Source organism: Zophobas morio, unplaced genomic scaffold (genome assembly GCF_036711695.1).
Source record: "Zophobas morio isolate AGI-343-1 ecotype UQ-CSIRO unplaced genomic scaffold, CSIRO_AGI_Zmor_V1 ptg000016l, whole genome shotgun sequence".
Taxonomy (NCBI): domain Eukaryota; kingdom Metazoa; phylum Arthropoda; class Insecta; order Coleoptera; family Tenebrionidae; genus Zophobas; species Zophobas morio.
In genome coordinates, this window is record NW_026972121.1 from 2501357 (window position 1) to 2518323 (window position 16967).

Here is a 16967-nt window from a genome sequence, read left to right on the forward strand (position 1 = left end):
CAGTTTTTGAATTTTTCTATGTTTCGATTTTCCGATTTCTCCATTAATCTATTTTTTGATTTTCCCATTTTCGACTTTGTTTTCCAGAAATTTCAATTTTTCGGTTTCCCAATTTTTGGATATTTCGTTCAATTTTGTGAGTTTTCTCAGTTTTTCGATTCTTCAATTTTGGGATTATTTAGTATTTCGACTTTTGTATTTTTCACGTTCTGGATTTTTCGATTTCTCGACTTTTTACTTTTTGGATTTTCAATTTTTTGTTTTTTGAACTTTCGGTTTTCACAAACTTTCAACTTTTCAATATTTTTAGTTTTCAATTTTTAAAATTTTAGGTTTTTCGTTTTCTGGAGTTTTCAGTTCTAATTTTTCAATTTTTGAAATTTAAAGTTAATTATAAGTTACTTTTTTAAAATACACATTAGAAGAACACGAACAAAAACAGAGTAAGATACGGTAATAAAAATACTGGGTCAAAATATGAGAGTGTAATTTATCGGAGTTCGTGATTCGTATTTTGACAAATCTCTAAATTTTTGGGAAATTTTGCATGACATTAATATTTAAACAGAATGAATATTATTTATACAGTTTAAATATGATAAGTATTAATATGTCATCGTTAAACATAAAACAGTTTTCCTACAAACATGAAGTCATTAAAAACAATTCAATTTGTTTAAACATTGTTCAATTTACACCGAAAATGTTCAATTTCCCGGCCAAAATATGAAAAATAACTTAACAATCTCATCGTGACGTACGATGACGTCACTGTCACGTGATCTACCTGAGCAAAAATCGCGTCTGTCGGTCCTTTGTGTTCAGTTTTAATTTCAGTCTGGTGGCAGCAACATCGGAATACCCGGAGCCCCGTTTCGGCCTAAAAATATGTTCGCGAATTTTTAATTTACTGTTAATAAATTTTGGTGAAAAGAAGGGTGAGTACGATTTGAGTTTTCATCTTTTCGTCATTTTGTTAAAATAGAAAATATTGGTGGAATTAAAAAAAAATTAGCACAACATATTCAAAATTATTCGAAAGCTATCGGTGTTTTATTTTGATACTGTATGTAAATTGTTTAATTATAAAAATTGGTCTAAAGTTATTTAAACAGCACTTTCCTCGCTCTTGAAGTCCGGTATAACATATTCAGTTGCAATTTTTCGATTTTACAGTTTCTCATTTTTCGATTTTTCGCATTCTCAGTTTTTAATTTTTGTCAGTTTCAATTTTTCGTTTCCTCAATTTTTCAAGTTCTCGATTTTTATTTTTCATTTTCCCGATTTTTTTTAATTTTAATTTTCTCGGTTTCATGTCACAAATTTTCATTTTTTCAATTCCCTTATTTCTTGTTGTTTCTTTCGATTTTTCAATTTTTCGTTTCTTCAATTTTTCGAATTTTCAGTTTCTCAATTTTTCGTTTCCACCATTTTTCATGTTTCCGATTTTTATTTTACAATGTGGCGAATTTTTAATTTTTATTTTCTCGATTTATAACACATCACAATTGTCCGTTTTTTCATTTCCTTTATTTTCTGTGTTTTTTTTACGATTTTACAATTTTTCATTTGTTCAATTTTTCAAATTTTCAGGCTTTGAGTTTTCATTTCTTCCATTTTTCAGTTTTTAAATTTTTCTCTTTGCAGTTTTTGGATTTCCAGTCTTCCGATTTTCCAATTTCTTTAATTTTCAATATTTCTATTTCATAATAAAATCAATAAATCAATAATAATACATATTTCTTTTTTTTGATTTTTCACTTTTTCGATTCTTAAGATTTTTCAAGTTTTCATTTTGTAATTTTTCGTTTATTATTTTTGATTTTTCAATTTTACAATTGCTCGACTTCCAAAATTTTAAATTTTTCGTTCTTTCAATTTTTCGGTTTGCATCAGTTTTTCAATTTTTCAATTTTACAATTTTTCAGTTTTCGGTTTTGCTGTTTCTCAATTTTTAATTTTTCCCTTTTCCAATTTTTTGTTTGTGATTTTTATTTTTTATTTTCCCGATTTTTTTAATTTTCACTTTTTTGATTTTATATCACAAATGTTCGTTTTTTCATTTCCTTTATTTTTTGTTGTTTCTTTCGATTTTACAATTTTTCGTTTATTCAATTTTTCAAATTTTCAGGGTTTTTACAATTTTTCTTCAAATTTTCAGGGTTTTTTCAATTTTTCTTCAAATTTTCAAGTTTGATTTTGACTTTTTACATTTTTCAAGTTTTTATTATACACTTTTTCGTTTTTTTATTTTCGATTTTTCAATTTTACAGTCTGTCGAGTTCCAAATTTTCCTATTTTTCAATATTACAATTTCTCATTTTTCCATTTTTCATATTCTCGATTTTTAATTTTTTCCTTTTTCAATTTTTCTTCCCCTAAATTTTTCAACTCCCCGATTTTTATTTTGCATTTTCCCGATTTTTAATTTTTCATTTTCTCGATTTTGTTTCACAAATTTTTGTTTTTTCATTTCCTTAATTTTTATTGTTTCTTTCGATTTTCCAATTATTCGTTTATTCAATTTTTCAAATTTTCAGTCCAATTGTCGATTTTCCAATTTTTAAATTTTTCAGTTTGCAGTTTTTGAGTTTCCACCCCTTTTTTGCTTTTTGGATTTTCAATTTTTCGTTAAACTTTAGATTTTTCAAATTTTCCACAGTTTTATACTTTGATTTGTCAATTTTTTTCAACTTTTCGATGGTTTAATTTTTGTTTTAAAATTTTTAATTTTTTGTATTTCTCGCTTAATCAAATTCAGATGATTAGATATTTTGATTTTTGGATTTCTTGGTTTTTCGATTTTCCAATTTTTCGATGTTTCGATTTTTCAGTTATGCAATTTTTTTAAATTCTGGAGTTTCGATTTGTCGATTTTTCAGTTTTTCGATTTTTGTGCTTTAGATTTTCGAATTTTTCTTTTTTGATTCTTTGTTGTTTGGATTTCTCCATTTTTAAATTTTGCGAGATTTCAATTGTTCAATGTCTTAAATTTTAGATTTTTCGATTTCTGGATTTTTTGATTTTCCAGTTCTTCAATATTTCCATTGTCCAATTTTTCAAATTTTGACGTTAGTAAATTTTCAGTTTTCCGATTTTTCAATTAACATATTTTTTTTCGATTTTCCCGTTTCTCGAATTCGCAGTTTTGATTTTTCAGTTCATCATTTCTTCGATTTTTGGATTTTTCGGTTGGCTAATTTTTTAATTTCTCAATTTTGGATATTTGTTTCAGTTTAGGGATTTTCAATACCTATTTCTATTTTTCGACTATTCGATTTTTTATTTTTTGGATATTCACTTTTTTGTTTTTTAAACTTTAAATTTTTCAATTGTCGACTGTTTTATATACTTTTCGAGATTTCAGTTCTTGTGTAGTTTAATGTTTTTTTCTGAATTTTTTATTTTTCGATTTTTCAATTTTTTGAGAACTCGATTTATCGAGATTCGGATGTTTCGATGTTTTGATTGTCTCAGTTTTTGAATTTTTCGATGTTTCGATTTTCCGATTTCTCAATTAATATATTTTTTGATTTTCCCATTTTCGACTTTGTTTTCCAGAAATTTCAATTTTTCGATTTCCCAATTTTTGGATATTTCGTTCAATTTTGTGAGTTTTCTCAGTTTTTCGATTCTTCAATTTTGGGATTATTTAGTATTTCGACTTTTAGATTTTTCACGTTCTGGATTTTTCAATTTCTCGACTTTTTACTTTTTGGATTTTCAATTTTTCGTTTTTTGAAGTTTCGGTTTTCACAAACTTTCAACTTTTCAATATTTTTCGTTTTCAATTTTTAAAATTTTGGGTTTTTCGATTTCTCGAGTTTTCAGTTCTTCTATATTTGAATTTTTCAATTTTCGAAATTTAAAATTAATTATAAGTTACTTTTTTAAAATACACATTAGAAGAACACGAACAAAAAGTAAGAGTAAGATACAGTAATAAAAACACAGGGTCAAAATATGAGAGTTTAATTTATCGGAGTCCGTGATTCGTAATTCGACAAATCTCTAAATTTTTGAAAAATTTTGCAAGACGATAAATTTAAACAGACTTAATATTATTTATACTGTTTAAATATGATAAGTATTAATATGTCATCGTTAAACATAAAACCGTTTTCCTACAAACACGAAGTCATTAAAAACAATTCAATTTGTTTAAACATTGTTCAATTTACACCGAAAATGTGCAATTTCCCGGCCAAAATATGAAAAATAACTTTTGCAATCTCATCGTGACGTACGATGACATCACTGTCACGTGATCTACCTGAGCAAAGTTCGCGTTTGTCGGTCCTTTGTTTTCAGTTTTAATTTCAGTCTGGTGGCAGCAACATCAAAGCTTTCGGATTTCCGTTTCAGCTTAAAAGTAGTACGTGTTCGCGAATTTTTAATTTATTGTTAATAAATGTTAGTGATAATGTGCTGTATTAGTACTGTGAACACCCAGGAAATTGCACCTTTTCCCAAAAACCCCGAAAACAGAGTAATTACGATTTCAGCTTTAATTTATCGGCGTCCGTGATTCGTATTTTGACAAACCTCTAAATTTTTGGGAAATTTTGGAAGACGATTTAAGTTGACGAATCAAAGTGGATAGCTTTTCCGAGGAATAAATAATATTTAAACACAATTAACATTGTCTAGACTGTTTAAAAATGATAAGTATTAACATGTCATAATTAAACCGAAAACCGATTTCCTACAGACGTGAAGCTATTAAAAACAATTCAAATTGTTTAAATTTTGTTAAACTAACCCCAAAACTTTGCAATTTTTCGGCCAAAATTAGAAAAATAATTTTTGCAATCGCATCGTGACGTACGACACGGTTAGTGTCAGGTGAGCTACCTGACCAAGGGTCACATTGTTCGGTCCTTTGCGTCCAGTTTTGATTTCGGTCTGATGGTAGCAACATCGAAGCATTCGGAGCTCCGTTTTGGCTTAAAAATAGTACGCATTCGCGAATTTTTACTGTTAATAAATATTAGTGAAAATGTTTATAGTTATCGCTGTGGACACGAAGGAAAGTGGATATTTTTCCAAAAAGGCTAGAAAACAGGGTAAGTACGATTTGAGTTTTAATTTATCGGCGTCCATGATTCGTATTTTGACAAATCTCTAAATTTTTGGGACAATAAAAAATTCCCTTATAATTTAACTTCTCCGGGACACTGACGAGTAATTTTTGGTAAAACCTGAACATGCTCGCTGCGCTCTCATTGTTAACGTTCTTTTTTACTTCCCGAGCGTAAGCAAAGGAAGCATTGTAATCGAGTCCGTCACGTTTCCGACAGCGAGGGAAGTACTGTCTAAACTCTTTAGACCAATTTTTAAATGTAGGAACAAAGTTTCCACTTTTCTAATTCTTTACTGGTAAAATAGTTAACAAGTGTAGCGAATTTCGTATAAATCCCAATGGAGATTTATATAATTTACAGTTTAACCTCCCGGATGAAAAATACCGCTTGAGGCTCCCATTACACGACTAATTAATTATTCAATAATAATATTAGTAGTAAACACATAACTTCATCCCGTCGCTTTGAAATACTTTCCGCAACAATTTGATCCATCCACCGACCGAATTAGAACAAACATTGCGCAATATTAAGCAAACACTTTGGGATGAGAGGCTTATACACAATATTTATAAGGCTCGAAAGGGTGTTCGATCTGGGTAATCTTGTCGGTGTATGAATAGCTAGCGCAACGGTAACACTATACCTCCATCCATTAATTATCTTCCTAGCTTTGGCAGAGCTTCGCCAAAACGAAAAACCGAATTAATGGCACCGAGTGCGCTCTCAATGCACCTGATCAAAGACCTTTTCCTCCTTTTTACTTTTTACCAGGACTGAAAATGCAGTCGCGTCTTTTATAACTAAACATTTTTCTAAATTTTCGGTCTTTTCTATTAGGACATTTTTATACCTAAAGAATGATCTATAAACATGCCAAAACGATAGCAGTAATATATTCATCCGTGAACCCCATGTTGTCAGAACAGGTTCTGGAGGCAACGGACAATCCGGTAAATCTTCCGGGAAGGTTTAGATCCACAAATGAGTTTTAACAAAACTTTCTTTACGTTGGAAATGAAACCATTGACATCTTCATATTGATTCTGGAGAACTTCAGCTACTAAACTTAAGGCGTGAGCCAAACTTGTTGCTTGAATTAAGTCGGGATAAAATATTTCCAGATGTTTGCCACATTTGATCTCTCGTACTTGATTCCCGTTAGCCATAACATACTATAATATGCTATGATATTTGAATTAACATTATCATTTCAGAAATTGGGTCAAAGACTAAAATTAAGTTCGGGTTATATAATATTATGTAATCTACCTTACTACATAACAAAGTTGCAAATTTGCCCTAATTATGCAACAAAGTTAATGCAACATTGCAACCGTGCATAGTTAAACAGTTTCCGTCACAGTTAGGTAGAGAATGAACAAAAACGTTCTCGTAGTTTTATTTTTCAATAAGATATGAAGTATTCAGGCAACCGATTATGGATTTAGTAAAGTTCAAAAATGAACGACGGCACGTTTCCAGAAATTCTTTCAATCTTCTGATTTTGTCAATTTCTAGGTATTTTTATTTTCCGTTTTTTCCGATTTTTCAATTTTTGATTTTTGAATTTATTAATTTTTACTTCTGATCTCTATTTTTCGGTTTTACAATTTTTAAATTTCCGGTTTTCTCAGTTATTTAATTGTTAGTTTTTTATTTTTCGATTTTGAGATTTCGTTTTGTGGGTTCTAGATTTTTCAAAATTTCAGTTTGAATATATTTGTTCCTTTTGTTGAAAAACTAGAAAATTAAAATTCGAGAAAATGAAAAATTGAAAACCGAAAATTTAAAACTGTAGAATAAAAATTGAAGACTTCAATTTTTGGAAATTTTATTTTCTCGACATTTTTTACGAAGTTTCAATTTTGTGATTCTTGTATTTTTAAATTTCCCGATTATTATTTCATTTTTCGATGTATAAATGTTAGAGTTTTTGTTTTTTCAATTTTCCGATTTCTGATTTTGCAATTTTTCTGTTTTCCATTTGTTTTTGATTTTAAATTTTTCTGTTTATCAATATTTCCATTTATTTTCCCGATGTGTCAATTTTTCACTTTAGAATGTTAAATATTACAATTTTTCATTTTCCAATTTCTAGTTTTATTTTTATTTTTGGTATTAACAGATCGTTGAATTTTCCAGTTTTACAATTTTTCAATTTTATGATTTCTCAAATATTCGATTTTCCACCTTTCGTTTTTTAATTTTCCGATTTTTCAATTTTAAGTTTTGAATAAATTTGTTCTTTTTGTTGAAAAATTGAGAAATTAGAATACGGAAACATTAAAGATGGTAATTCCATAAGGTAAAAAAATAAAAATCGAAAAATTGCTTGATAAAAACTGAAATTTTCCATTTTAAATGTTCAATTTTTCGTATTTTCAATTTTTCGATATTTTAGTTTCTAATCATTTTTTTTCTGTTTCGATTTCGGTTTTTAAATTTCCCGACTATTTTAGTCTTTAATTTTTCCATGTTTCAGTGTTACAATTTTTTGTTCGTTCAATATTCCAATTTTTAATGTTTCGATTTTTCTATCTTCCATCTCCTCAGTTTTTTGATTTGCACTTTTTCGGTTGTTGACGTCTAGGTATTTCTATTTTTCGTTTTTCCAATTTTTCCATTTTTCAATTTTGATTTTTGAATATGTGATATTTGTTTTAATTTTTGATCTGTATTCAATACTTTATTGTCAAAAAAATTAATCTTAAAAACAATTGTGATTACTAATGTAAGGACCTGAACGTGCTCGCTGCGCTCGCATTCTAAATGTGCATCTTTTAAATTCGATAGTTTTATTATTACAATTGAACCCAATAAGAATGACTATAACTTTTTCTTGAATAGAATTAGTAAGACTAAACAATAAAAAAAGAACGATTAGAATGTGAGCGCAGCGAGCACGAACAGGTTTCATTAAAAGTGTTCCTGGGAAGCTAAAATATATCTGTTGTTTTTGTTAAAAAACTGAAAATATAAAAATCGAAAAATTGCTGAATAAAAATTGAAAAAAAAAGTCCAATTTTCTGATTTCTGATTTTTCAATTTCTCTATTTTCCATTTATTTTTGGTCAATTTCTAGGTACTTTTATTTTTCGTTTTGTTCGATTTTTCAATTTTTGAATTCTGAATTTATTAATTTTTATTTCTGATCTCTATTTTTCGGTTTTACAATTTTTTAATTTTGAAATTTTTAGTTTTCTCAGTTATTTAATTGCTGAATATGTTTGTTCCTTTTGTTGAAAAACTAGAAAATTAAAATTCGAGAACATGAAAAATTGAAAATCGAAAATTTAAAACTGTAAAAATCGAAAAATTGCTGAATGAAAATTGAAGACTTCAATTTTTGAAAATTTCATTTTTTTTAATTTTTTACGAAGTCTCCATTTTGTGATTCTTGGAATCTTAAATTTCCCGATTATTATTTCATTTTTCGATGTTTCAATGTTACAGTTTTTGTTTCTTCGATTTTCCGATTTCTGATTTTGCAATTTTTCTATTTTCCATTAGTTTTTGATTTAAAGTTTTTCTGCTTTTCAGTATTTCCATTTATTTTCCCGATGTTTCAATTTTTCACTTTTGAATGTCTCAATCTTACAATTTTTCGTTTTCCAATTTCTAGTTTTATTTTTATTTTTGGTATTAACAAATCGTTGAATTTTCCAGTTTTACAATTTTGCAATTTTATGATTTCCCAAATATTCGATTTTCCATCTTAAGTTTTTTAATTTTCCGATTTTTCAATTTCCAGTTTTGAATAAATTTGTTCTCTTTGTTGAAAAATTGAGAAATTAAAATACGAAAACGTTAAAGATGGTAATTCCATAAGGTAAAAAAATAAAAATCGAAAAATTGCTTAATAAAAACTGAATTTTTCCATTTTAAATGTCCGATTTTTCATATTTTCAATTTTTTGATATTTTAGTTTATAATCATTGTTTTCTGTTTCGATTTCGGTTTTAAATTTCTCGACTATTTTAGTCTTTAATTTTTCCATGTTTCAGTGTTTCAATTTTTTGTTCTTTGAATATTCCAATTTTTAATGTTTCGATTTTTCTATCTTCCATTTCCTCAGTTTTTTGATTTGCACTTTTTCGGATGTTGACGTCTAGGTATTTCTACTTTTCGTTTTCCCAATTTTTCCATTTTTCAATTTTTGGTTTTTGAATCCGTGATATTTTTCTTTTATTTTTGATCCGTATTCAATACTTTATTGTAAAACAATTCACTATAACTTTTTCTTGAATGGTCTTAGTAAGACTAAACATAAAAAAAAACGTTTAGCATGCGAGGGCAGCGAGCACGTTCAGGTTTCATTAAAAATTAATCGTCGGTGTTCCTGGAAAACTAAAATATATGTCACTTTTTTTTAAAAAACTGAAAATATAAAAATCGAAAAATTGGTAAATAAAAATTGAAAAAAAATCTTTCAATCTTCTGATTTCTGATTTTTCAATTTCTACATTTTCCATTTCTTTTTTGTCAATTTCTAGGTATTTTTATTTTTCTTTTTGTTCTATTTTTCAATTTTTGATTTTTAAATTTATTAATTTTTATTTCTGATCTCAATTTTTCGATTATACAATTTTTAAATTTTTAAATTCTTGGTTTTCTCAGTTATTTAATTGCTAGTTTTTTATTTTTCGATTTTGAGTTTTCGCTTTTTGACTCCTAGATTTTTAAAATTTCAGTTTGAATATATTTGTTCCTTTTGTTGAAAAACCAGAAAATTAAAATTCGTGAAAATGAAAAATTGAAAATCGAAAATTTAAAACTGTTAAAATCGAAAAATTGCTGAATTAAAACTGAAGACTTCAATTATCGGAAATTTCATTTCTGTACATTTTTTACGAAGTTTCAATTTTGTGATTCTTGGATTTCTAAATTTCCCGATTATTATTTCATTTTTCGATGTTTCAATGTTACAGTTTTTGTTTTTTCAATTTTCCGATTTCTGATTTTGCAATTTTTCTCTTTTCCATTTGTTTTTGATTTTAAATTGTTCTGTTTATCAATATTTCCATTTATTTTCCTGATATGTCAATTTTTTACTTTTGAATGTCTCAATATTACAGTTTTTCGTTTTCCAATTTCTCGTTTTATTTTTATTTTTGGTATTGACAGATCGTTAAATTTTCCAGTTTTACAATTTTGCAATTTTATGATTTCTCAATTTTCGATTTTCCATCTTTCGTTTTTAATTTTTCGATTTTTCAATTTTCAGTTTTGAATAAACTTGTTCTTTTTGTTGAAAAATTGAGAAATTAATATACGAAAACGTTAAAGATGGTAATTCCATAAGGTAAAAAAATAAAAATTGAAAAATTGCTATTAAAACCTGAAATTTTCCATTTTAAATATTCAATTTTTCATATTTTCAATTTTTTTGATATTTTAGTTTCTAATCATTTTTTTCTGTTCGATTTCGGTTTTTAAATTTCTCGACTATTTTAGTCTTTAATTTTTCCATGTTTCAGTGTTACAATTTTTTGTTCTTTTAATATTCCAACTTTTAATGTTTCGATTTTTAACTTCCATTTCCTCAGTTTTTTGATTTGCACTTTTTCAGTTGTTGACGTCTAGGTATTTCTATTTTTCGATTTCCCAATTTTTCCATTTTTCAATTTTTGATTTTTGAATCCGTGATATTTTCTTTTAATTTTTGATCTGTATTCAATACATTATTGTCAAAAAAAATGTTAATCTTAAAAACAATTGTGATTACTAATGTTCGGGAAACCTGAACGTGCTCGCTGCGCTCGCATCCTAAATGTATATCTTTTAAATTCGACAGTTATATTATTACAATTGAACACAAAAAAATCACCATAACTTTTTCTTGAATAGTCTTAGTAAGACTAAACTAAAATATATCTGTCGTTTTTGTTAAATAACTGAAAATTTAAAATTCGAGAAAATAAAAAATTGAAAATCGAAAATGTGAAAATATAAAAATTGAAAAATTGTTAAATAAAAATAAAAAAATCTTTCATTCTTCTAATTTCTGATTTTTCAATTTCTCTATTTTCCATTTCTTTTTTGGCAATTGATAGGTATTTTTATTTTTCGTTTTGTCCGATTTTTCAACTTTTGAATTCTGAATTTATTAATTTTTATTTCTGATTTCTATTTTTCGATTTTACAATTTTGAAATTTTGAAATTTTTGGTTTTCTCAGTTATTTAATTGTTAGTTTTTTTATTTTTTGATTTTGAGTTTCCGTTTTTGACTTCTAGATTTTTCAGAATTTCAGTTTGAATAATTTGTTTCTTTTGTTGAAAAACTAGAAAATTAAAATTCGAGGAAATGAAAAATTGAAAACCGAAAATTTAAAACTACAAAAATCGAAAAATTGCTGAATAAAAATTCAAGACTTCAATTTTTGATTTTCATTTTCTGGACATTTTTTACGTAGTTTCAATTTTGTGATTCTAGGATTTTTAAATTTTCCGATTATTATTTCATTTTTCGATATTTCAGTGTTACAGGTTTTTGTTTTTTCAATTTTTCGATTTCTGATTTTGCAATTTTTCTATTTTCCATTTGTTTTTGATTTTAAATTTTTCTGTTTTTCAATGTTTCAAATTTTTACTTTTGAATGTCTCAATATTACAATTTTTCGTTTTCCAATTTCTAGTTTTATTTTTATTTTTGGGATTGACAGATCGTTGAATTTTCAAGTTTTACAATTTTGCAATTTTATGATTTCTCAAATTTTCGACTTTCCATATTTCGTTTTTTAATTTTCCGAATTTTCAATTTTCAGTTTTGAATAAATTTGTTCTTTTTGTCGAAAAATTGAGAAATTAAAGTACGAAAACGTTAACGATGGTAATTCCATGAGGTAAAAATAAAAATCAAAAAATTGCTTAATACAAACTGAAATTGTCCATTTTAAATGTTCATTTTTTCAGATTTTCAATTTTTTGATATTTTACTTTCAATTAATTTTTTTTCTGTTTTGATTTCGGTTTTTAAATTTCTCGACTATTTTAGTCTTTAACTTTTCCATGTTTCAGTGTTACAATTTTTTGTTCTTTCAATATTCCAATTTTTAAAGTTTCGATTTTTCTGTCTTCCATTTCCTCAGTTTTTTGATTTGCACTTTTTCGGTTGTTGACGTGTAGGTATTTCAATTTTTCGTTTTTCCAATTTTTCCATTTTTCATTTTTGATTTTTGAATATGTGAGAAGCTAAAATATATCTGTCGTTTTTTGTTAAAAAACTGAAAATATAAAAATCGAAAAATTGCTAAATAAAAAAATCGTTCAATCTTCTGATTTCTGATTTCTCAATTTGTCTATTTTCCATTTCTTTTTTGTCAATTTCTAGGTATTTTTATTTTTCCTTTCGGTCGATTTTTCACTTTTTGTTTTTTGAATTTAATAATTTTTATTTGTGATCTCTATTTTTCGATTTTACAATTTTTAAATTTTGAAATCTTAGGTTTTGTCAGTTATTTAATTGTTAGTTTTTTATTTTTCGATTTTGAGTTTTCGTTTTGTGACTTCTAGATTTTTCAAAATTTCAGTTTGAATATATTTGTTCGTTTTGTTGAAAAACTAGAAAATTAAACTTCGAGAACATGAAATATTGAAAATCGAAAATTTAAAACTATAAAAATCAAAAAATTGCTGAAAAAAATTTGAAGACTTCAATTTTTGGAAATTTCATTTTCTGAACTTTTTTTACGAAGTTTCAATTTTGTGATTCTTGGATTTTTAAATTTCCCCATTATTATTTCATCTTTCGATGTTTCAATGTTACAATTTTTGTTTTTTTAATTTTCCGATTTCTGATTTTGCTTTTTTTCTATTTTCCATTTGATTTTAAATTTTTCTGTTTTTCGATATTTCCATTTATTTTCCCGATGTTTCAATTTTTTACTTTCGAATGTCTCAATTTTACAATTTTCCGTTTACCAATTTCTAGTTTTATTTTTATTTTTGGTATTGACAGATCGTTGAATTTTCCAGTTTTACAATTTTACAATTTTATGATTTCTCGAATATTCGATTTTCCATCTTTCGTTTTTTAATTTTGCGATTTTTCAATTTTCAGTTTCGAATACATTTGTTCATTGTGTTGAAAAATTGAGCAATTAAAATACGAAAACGTTAAAGATGGTAATTCCATAAGGTAAAAAAGTAAAAATCAAAAAATTGCTTTAAAAAAAACTGAAATTTTCCATTTTAAATGTTCAATTTTTCATATTTTCAATTTTTTGATAATTTAGTTTCTAATCATTTTTTTTCTGATTACAAATGTTGGGGAAACCTGAACGTTCTCGCTGCGCTCGCATTCTAAGGTTGTATTTTTTAAATAAGAAAAGCATGATGTATTATTATTATTGAAAATAGGCGCGCGCAACATTACTGTATTCTCAAAGTTTAGTAATTTTGTATCCGCATGATTCAGTGTAGTGTTAAGTAGGTTTAGCTGATTTAAAAGACAAAGTTTTAAGTGAACTTCGACGATAATTCAGAAGGAGTTGCTTAGGCAAGTGGGTGTAGTCTGGTTCTTGAGCCACGGCATCCATAGGGAAAACACTTCACTACATGCTTAATCACGAGCACGAAAGCTCTCATGGTGCACGCAACAAGAAAATTTCACGTGGTTTGGTGTTTAAAACTAATTTGAGTAGCTCGTTTTGCCCAATCAGAAATGAAAATAAAAGTCAGAAATATTCAGAAAAAGCGACACTTACAAGAGAAAGTCTTGTTCCCAGCATGGTGTCGCTCCTTTGACCGTCACTGTGGTGGATTTGACGTTTTGTAGCTTGAGGGTAACGTAAGTGTTAAACTGAGACGCTGAAAAAAAATCCCAATTAGATTGTCTTGTGCATAGAGAAAGCCAGTGTGCAAAAAATCCCGAAGGAAGATAATGTGTGTTATGAGAGGCGTAAGAGTCTAGACTAGGAGGCGTCGCATCCTGACCTAGAAAGAGTAGGAAGGAAAATAACAAGATAATCGTATAAATCAGACGTTTTCTTAAATCGGCTTGTCTTTTCGAAGTTTCAAGTGGTTTTACAAAATATTACGTTGTTTAGAGGTGTGGTGAGCAATAGTGTGTTTGAGTTGATTCAACCGCCGAGGTTTTACGAGGGGAATAAATGCTCTAATAAAAGCAAGAAGCGAAGAGACGGTTAATAGATCTCGTTAAAAACGAATTCTGGCTTTTATTCGTTGAAAAGAATAAGCGAGACGAGGTCGCGGGTGCACGATTCCTCCAGGAAAACTACGCACTATGCTTAAAATATTGAACACGACGACCAGCGTGGTCGTAAAAGTTGTGAAAAATCTCGCATCATTTTGTGCACCGCTGTGTACATATTTCACGCTGATTATTAAAAGTGCAAAGGATGTGATAAAGATGGTTCCATCCCAGCGGAGCGCCCGTAAAAAATTCCTTTATTACACGCCAAATTGCGAAGGAAAAGAAGTAAAAAAGACGGATGCTGAAAGATAAATTTATGCGAGATTATTGCAAGAAAAACCGATACGACGATAGGATTAGGCAGCAGAGGGGAAACGCCACTTCCGACATTGTCATAATTACTGCCGTTACAGTGCGGGTATTTGAAGTAACCGAAATTAAACCATTATCCAGAATTAATTGCCGGCGAATTTGTATGAAGACGACGGGAATTGAACGAATTTAGCAACAGAAGTCGCAGTTGGCTTTGAAACGATTCGAATAAATTCGACGGAAATAAAAGCCGGATTTGATGACATTTTGAACAGACACGCTCTATGCCGCAATGTGCTTGCTCCATTTGATATTAAAATAGTAACCATGTGTGACTCCACGAATGCCATGTTATTCCGGTGATTAATCTGCCAGGATTTGGGGCTCAGGCACAAACAACCGATTTGCATTCGGGCTCTTTTTGTACAATTTACTCGCTTCTCGTCTGATTATTTTTTTATGTAGTCGCTCGTTCTGTCGTTGATCACGACATAAGCATGGAATGTGCTCAAGGGAGAAGAACGAAATGAAAATAGACTTACCTTGTGCTCCAACGTAACGAGCCTTTTTCACTGAAACAAAGAAAAGCGGAGTTAGTTGTGTTAAAAATTAATGCGGACTTTTATAGTAGTAAATTAGTCAGATAATCTGATTACGGTCAGTTTTTCTTACAAGGTATAGCTGTCAGATAATGTGAACGAAACAGAGCACAGCCCCGATGGCATTACTTGAGGCGTCATGCAGATGACTGGTTGATGTAATGCTTTAGCAAGAAGGCTTTGAAGTTTTTAAATCCCGTGACATTGCTTTGTTCCTGAGTTATTTTTTATGACCATACATAATTAATTCTGTTTCTCCTTTTTGTTTTCAACTAATTGTTGACAACGGCTATTTTTAGCGTAACAAATATCCAAATAAACAATTATTTATTCAGTGATTAAAACCCACCCACTTATTATTAGAGTTAGAAAAGTAGTAGTTTTGACCCATTATTACCCACTAAAATCCATACCATTAATACAAGTCACTTGCCTCCAATCCGTAATGGACAATTTGTGAGCATCCACTCAATACAAGGTTGAATTATCGATTTTCACTCAACGAATTATTGTTATGATATTTGTGGAACCCATTTCAATAAACCGTTTGGTGAAAATTAGCCGTATCGATGCTACTGGTGGAGAAAATTAGACACCTAAATAAATTACACGATTTTCCTTTACGCACCCAAAACGACTGAATCATGAATCACACTAACATTATAATATTAGTGGAATTTATGACGGCTGAGTGGAGCCAGTGGAAATTATGGCCACTCTACTACCCCTATAAATATAACCAGACGTATCAATTAGCACGTTTGGTTAATAAATTTCGGGTAAATTTTTCGGTCAGATACATATCACGGCGCGGAATTAAAAAATAACACGAACTTTCAGCTTGCAAGGTTGTTCAACTTGGCCAAGATTTTGGCAATGCTTATCCTAATGATTAGCGCCAAATCGATCGGTATTTGTCAGGTCAGAGAGTGAACGTTCTGGTGAAACCGTATTATTTTATAAAAGAATATTAAGAATGCGAGCGCAGTGGGTACGTTCAGGTGTAATTTAAAAAATATGCATTTTCTTTTCATTCTATTTTTCCAGAATCAACCACTGAGATATCGAAATTTTTGGAATTTTTAAAAAATTTGGTTTTAAAACCGCATATTTTGAAAATGTCGGGTGATGGATGTAAAAATATTATGTTTTTGGTATCGCCACATCGAGATCTATGCCTCAGACTTTTTTGTAGATTTTTAGACAACTTTTTCAAAACTGAAATTTTTTTCCAATTCTTCAAATTTCGAAACATTTTTGATCACTTTCGAAATTTAATTAAACACATTTCCGGCCTTGTTTCTTTGGTAAATCCTACCATTTTTCCAGAATCGGCCATTGAATTATCCAAATTTTTGGAATTAAAAAAAAATTGACTTTCAAACCAAAAGTTTTGAAAATGTAGCGGGATTAACTTAAAAGTCTATTTTTTTTGGAATCAGAAAATATCCCAGAACTTTTCGTGGATTTTTAGATAACCTTTTTTAAAATGAAATTTTTTTCAATTCTTCAAATTTTGACTTATTTTTGTCGATTTTCGAAACTTAACCAAAAACATTTTCTTGTAGATTTCGAGTTCTAGGAGTCATTTACGGCTTCGTTTCTTTGGTAACTGCTGCCGTTTTTCCAGAAGCGATCATTGAAATATCAAGATTTTTGGAATTTTTAAAAAATTTGAATTTAAAACCGAAAATTTTGAAGATGTCGAGCGATGAACAGAAAAACTCTGTATTTTTGGAATCAGCACATCGAGATCTATATATCAGAATTTTTGCTAGATTTTTAGACAACTTATTTAAAATTGAAAATTTTCC

General features: G+C 28.3%; 1 protein-coding gene across 1 annotated transcript in view; it reads right to left on the reverse strand.

The window, feature by feature from the left end:
- Positions 1-16967, reverse strand: part of LOC135129756 (protein unc-13 homolog A-like) — a 217625-nt gene that overhangs the window by 59698 nt on the left and 140960 nt on the right. The window contains exons 3-4 of the mRNA XM_064057004.1: positions 15097-15126; positions 13794-13896 (exon numbers count right to left, since the gene is read on the reverse strand). Of these exons, the coding sequence (XP_063913074.1) occupies positions 13794-13896; positions 15097-15126 (133 nt within the window). The remainder of the gene's footprint in view (positions 1-13793; positions 13897-15096; positions 15127-16967) is intronic.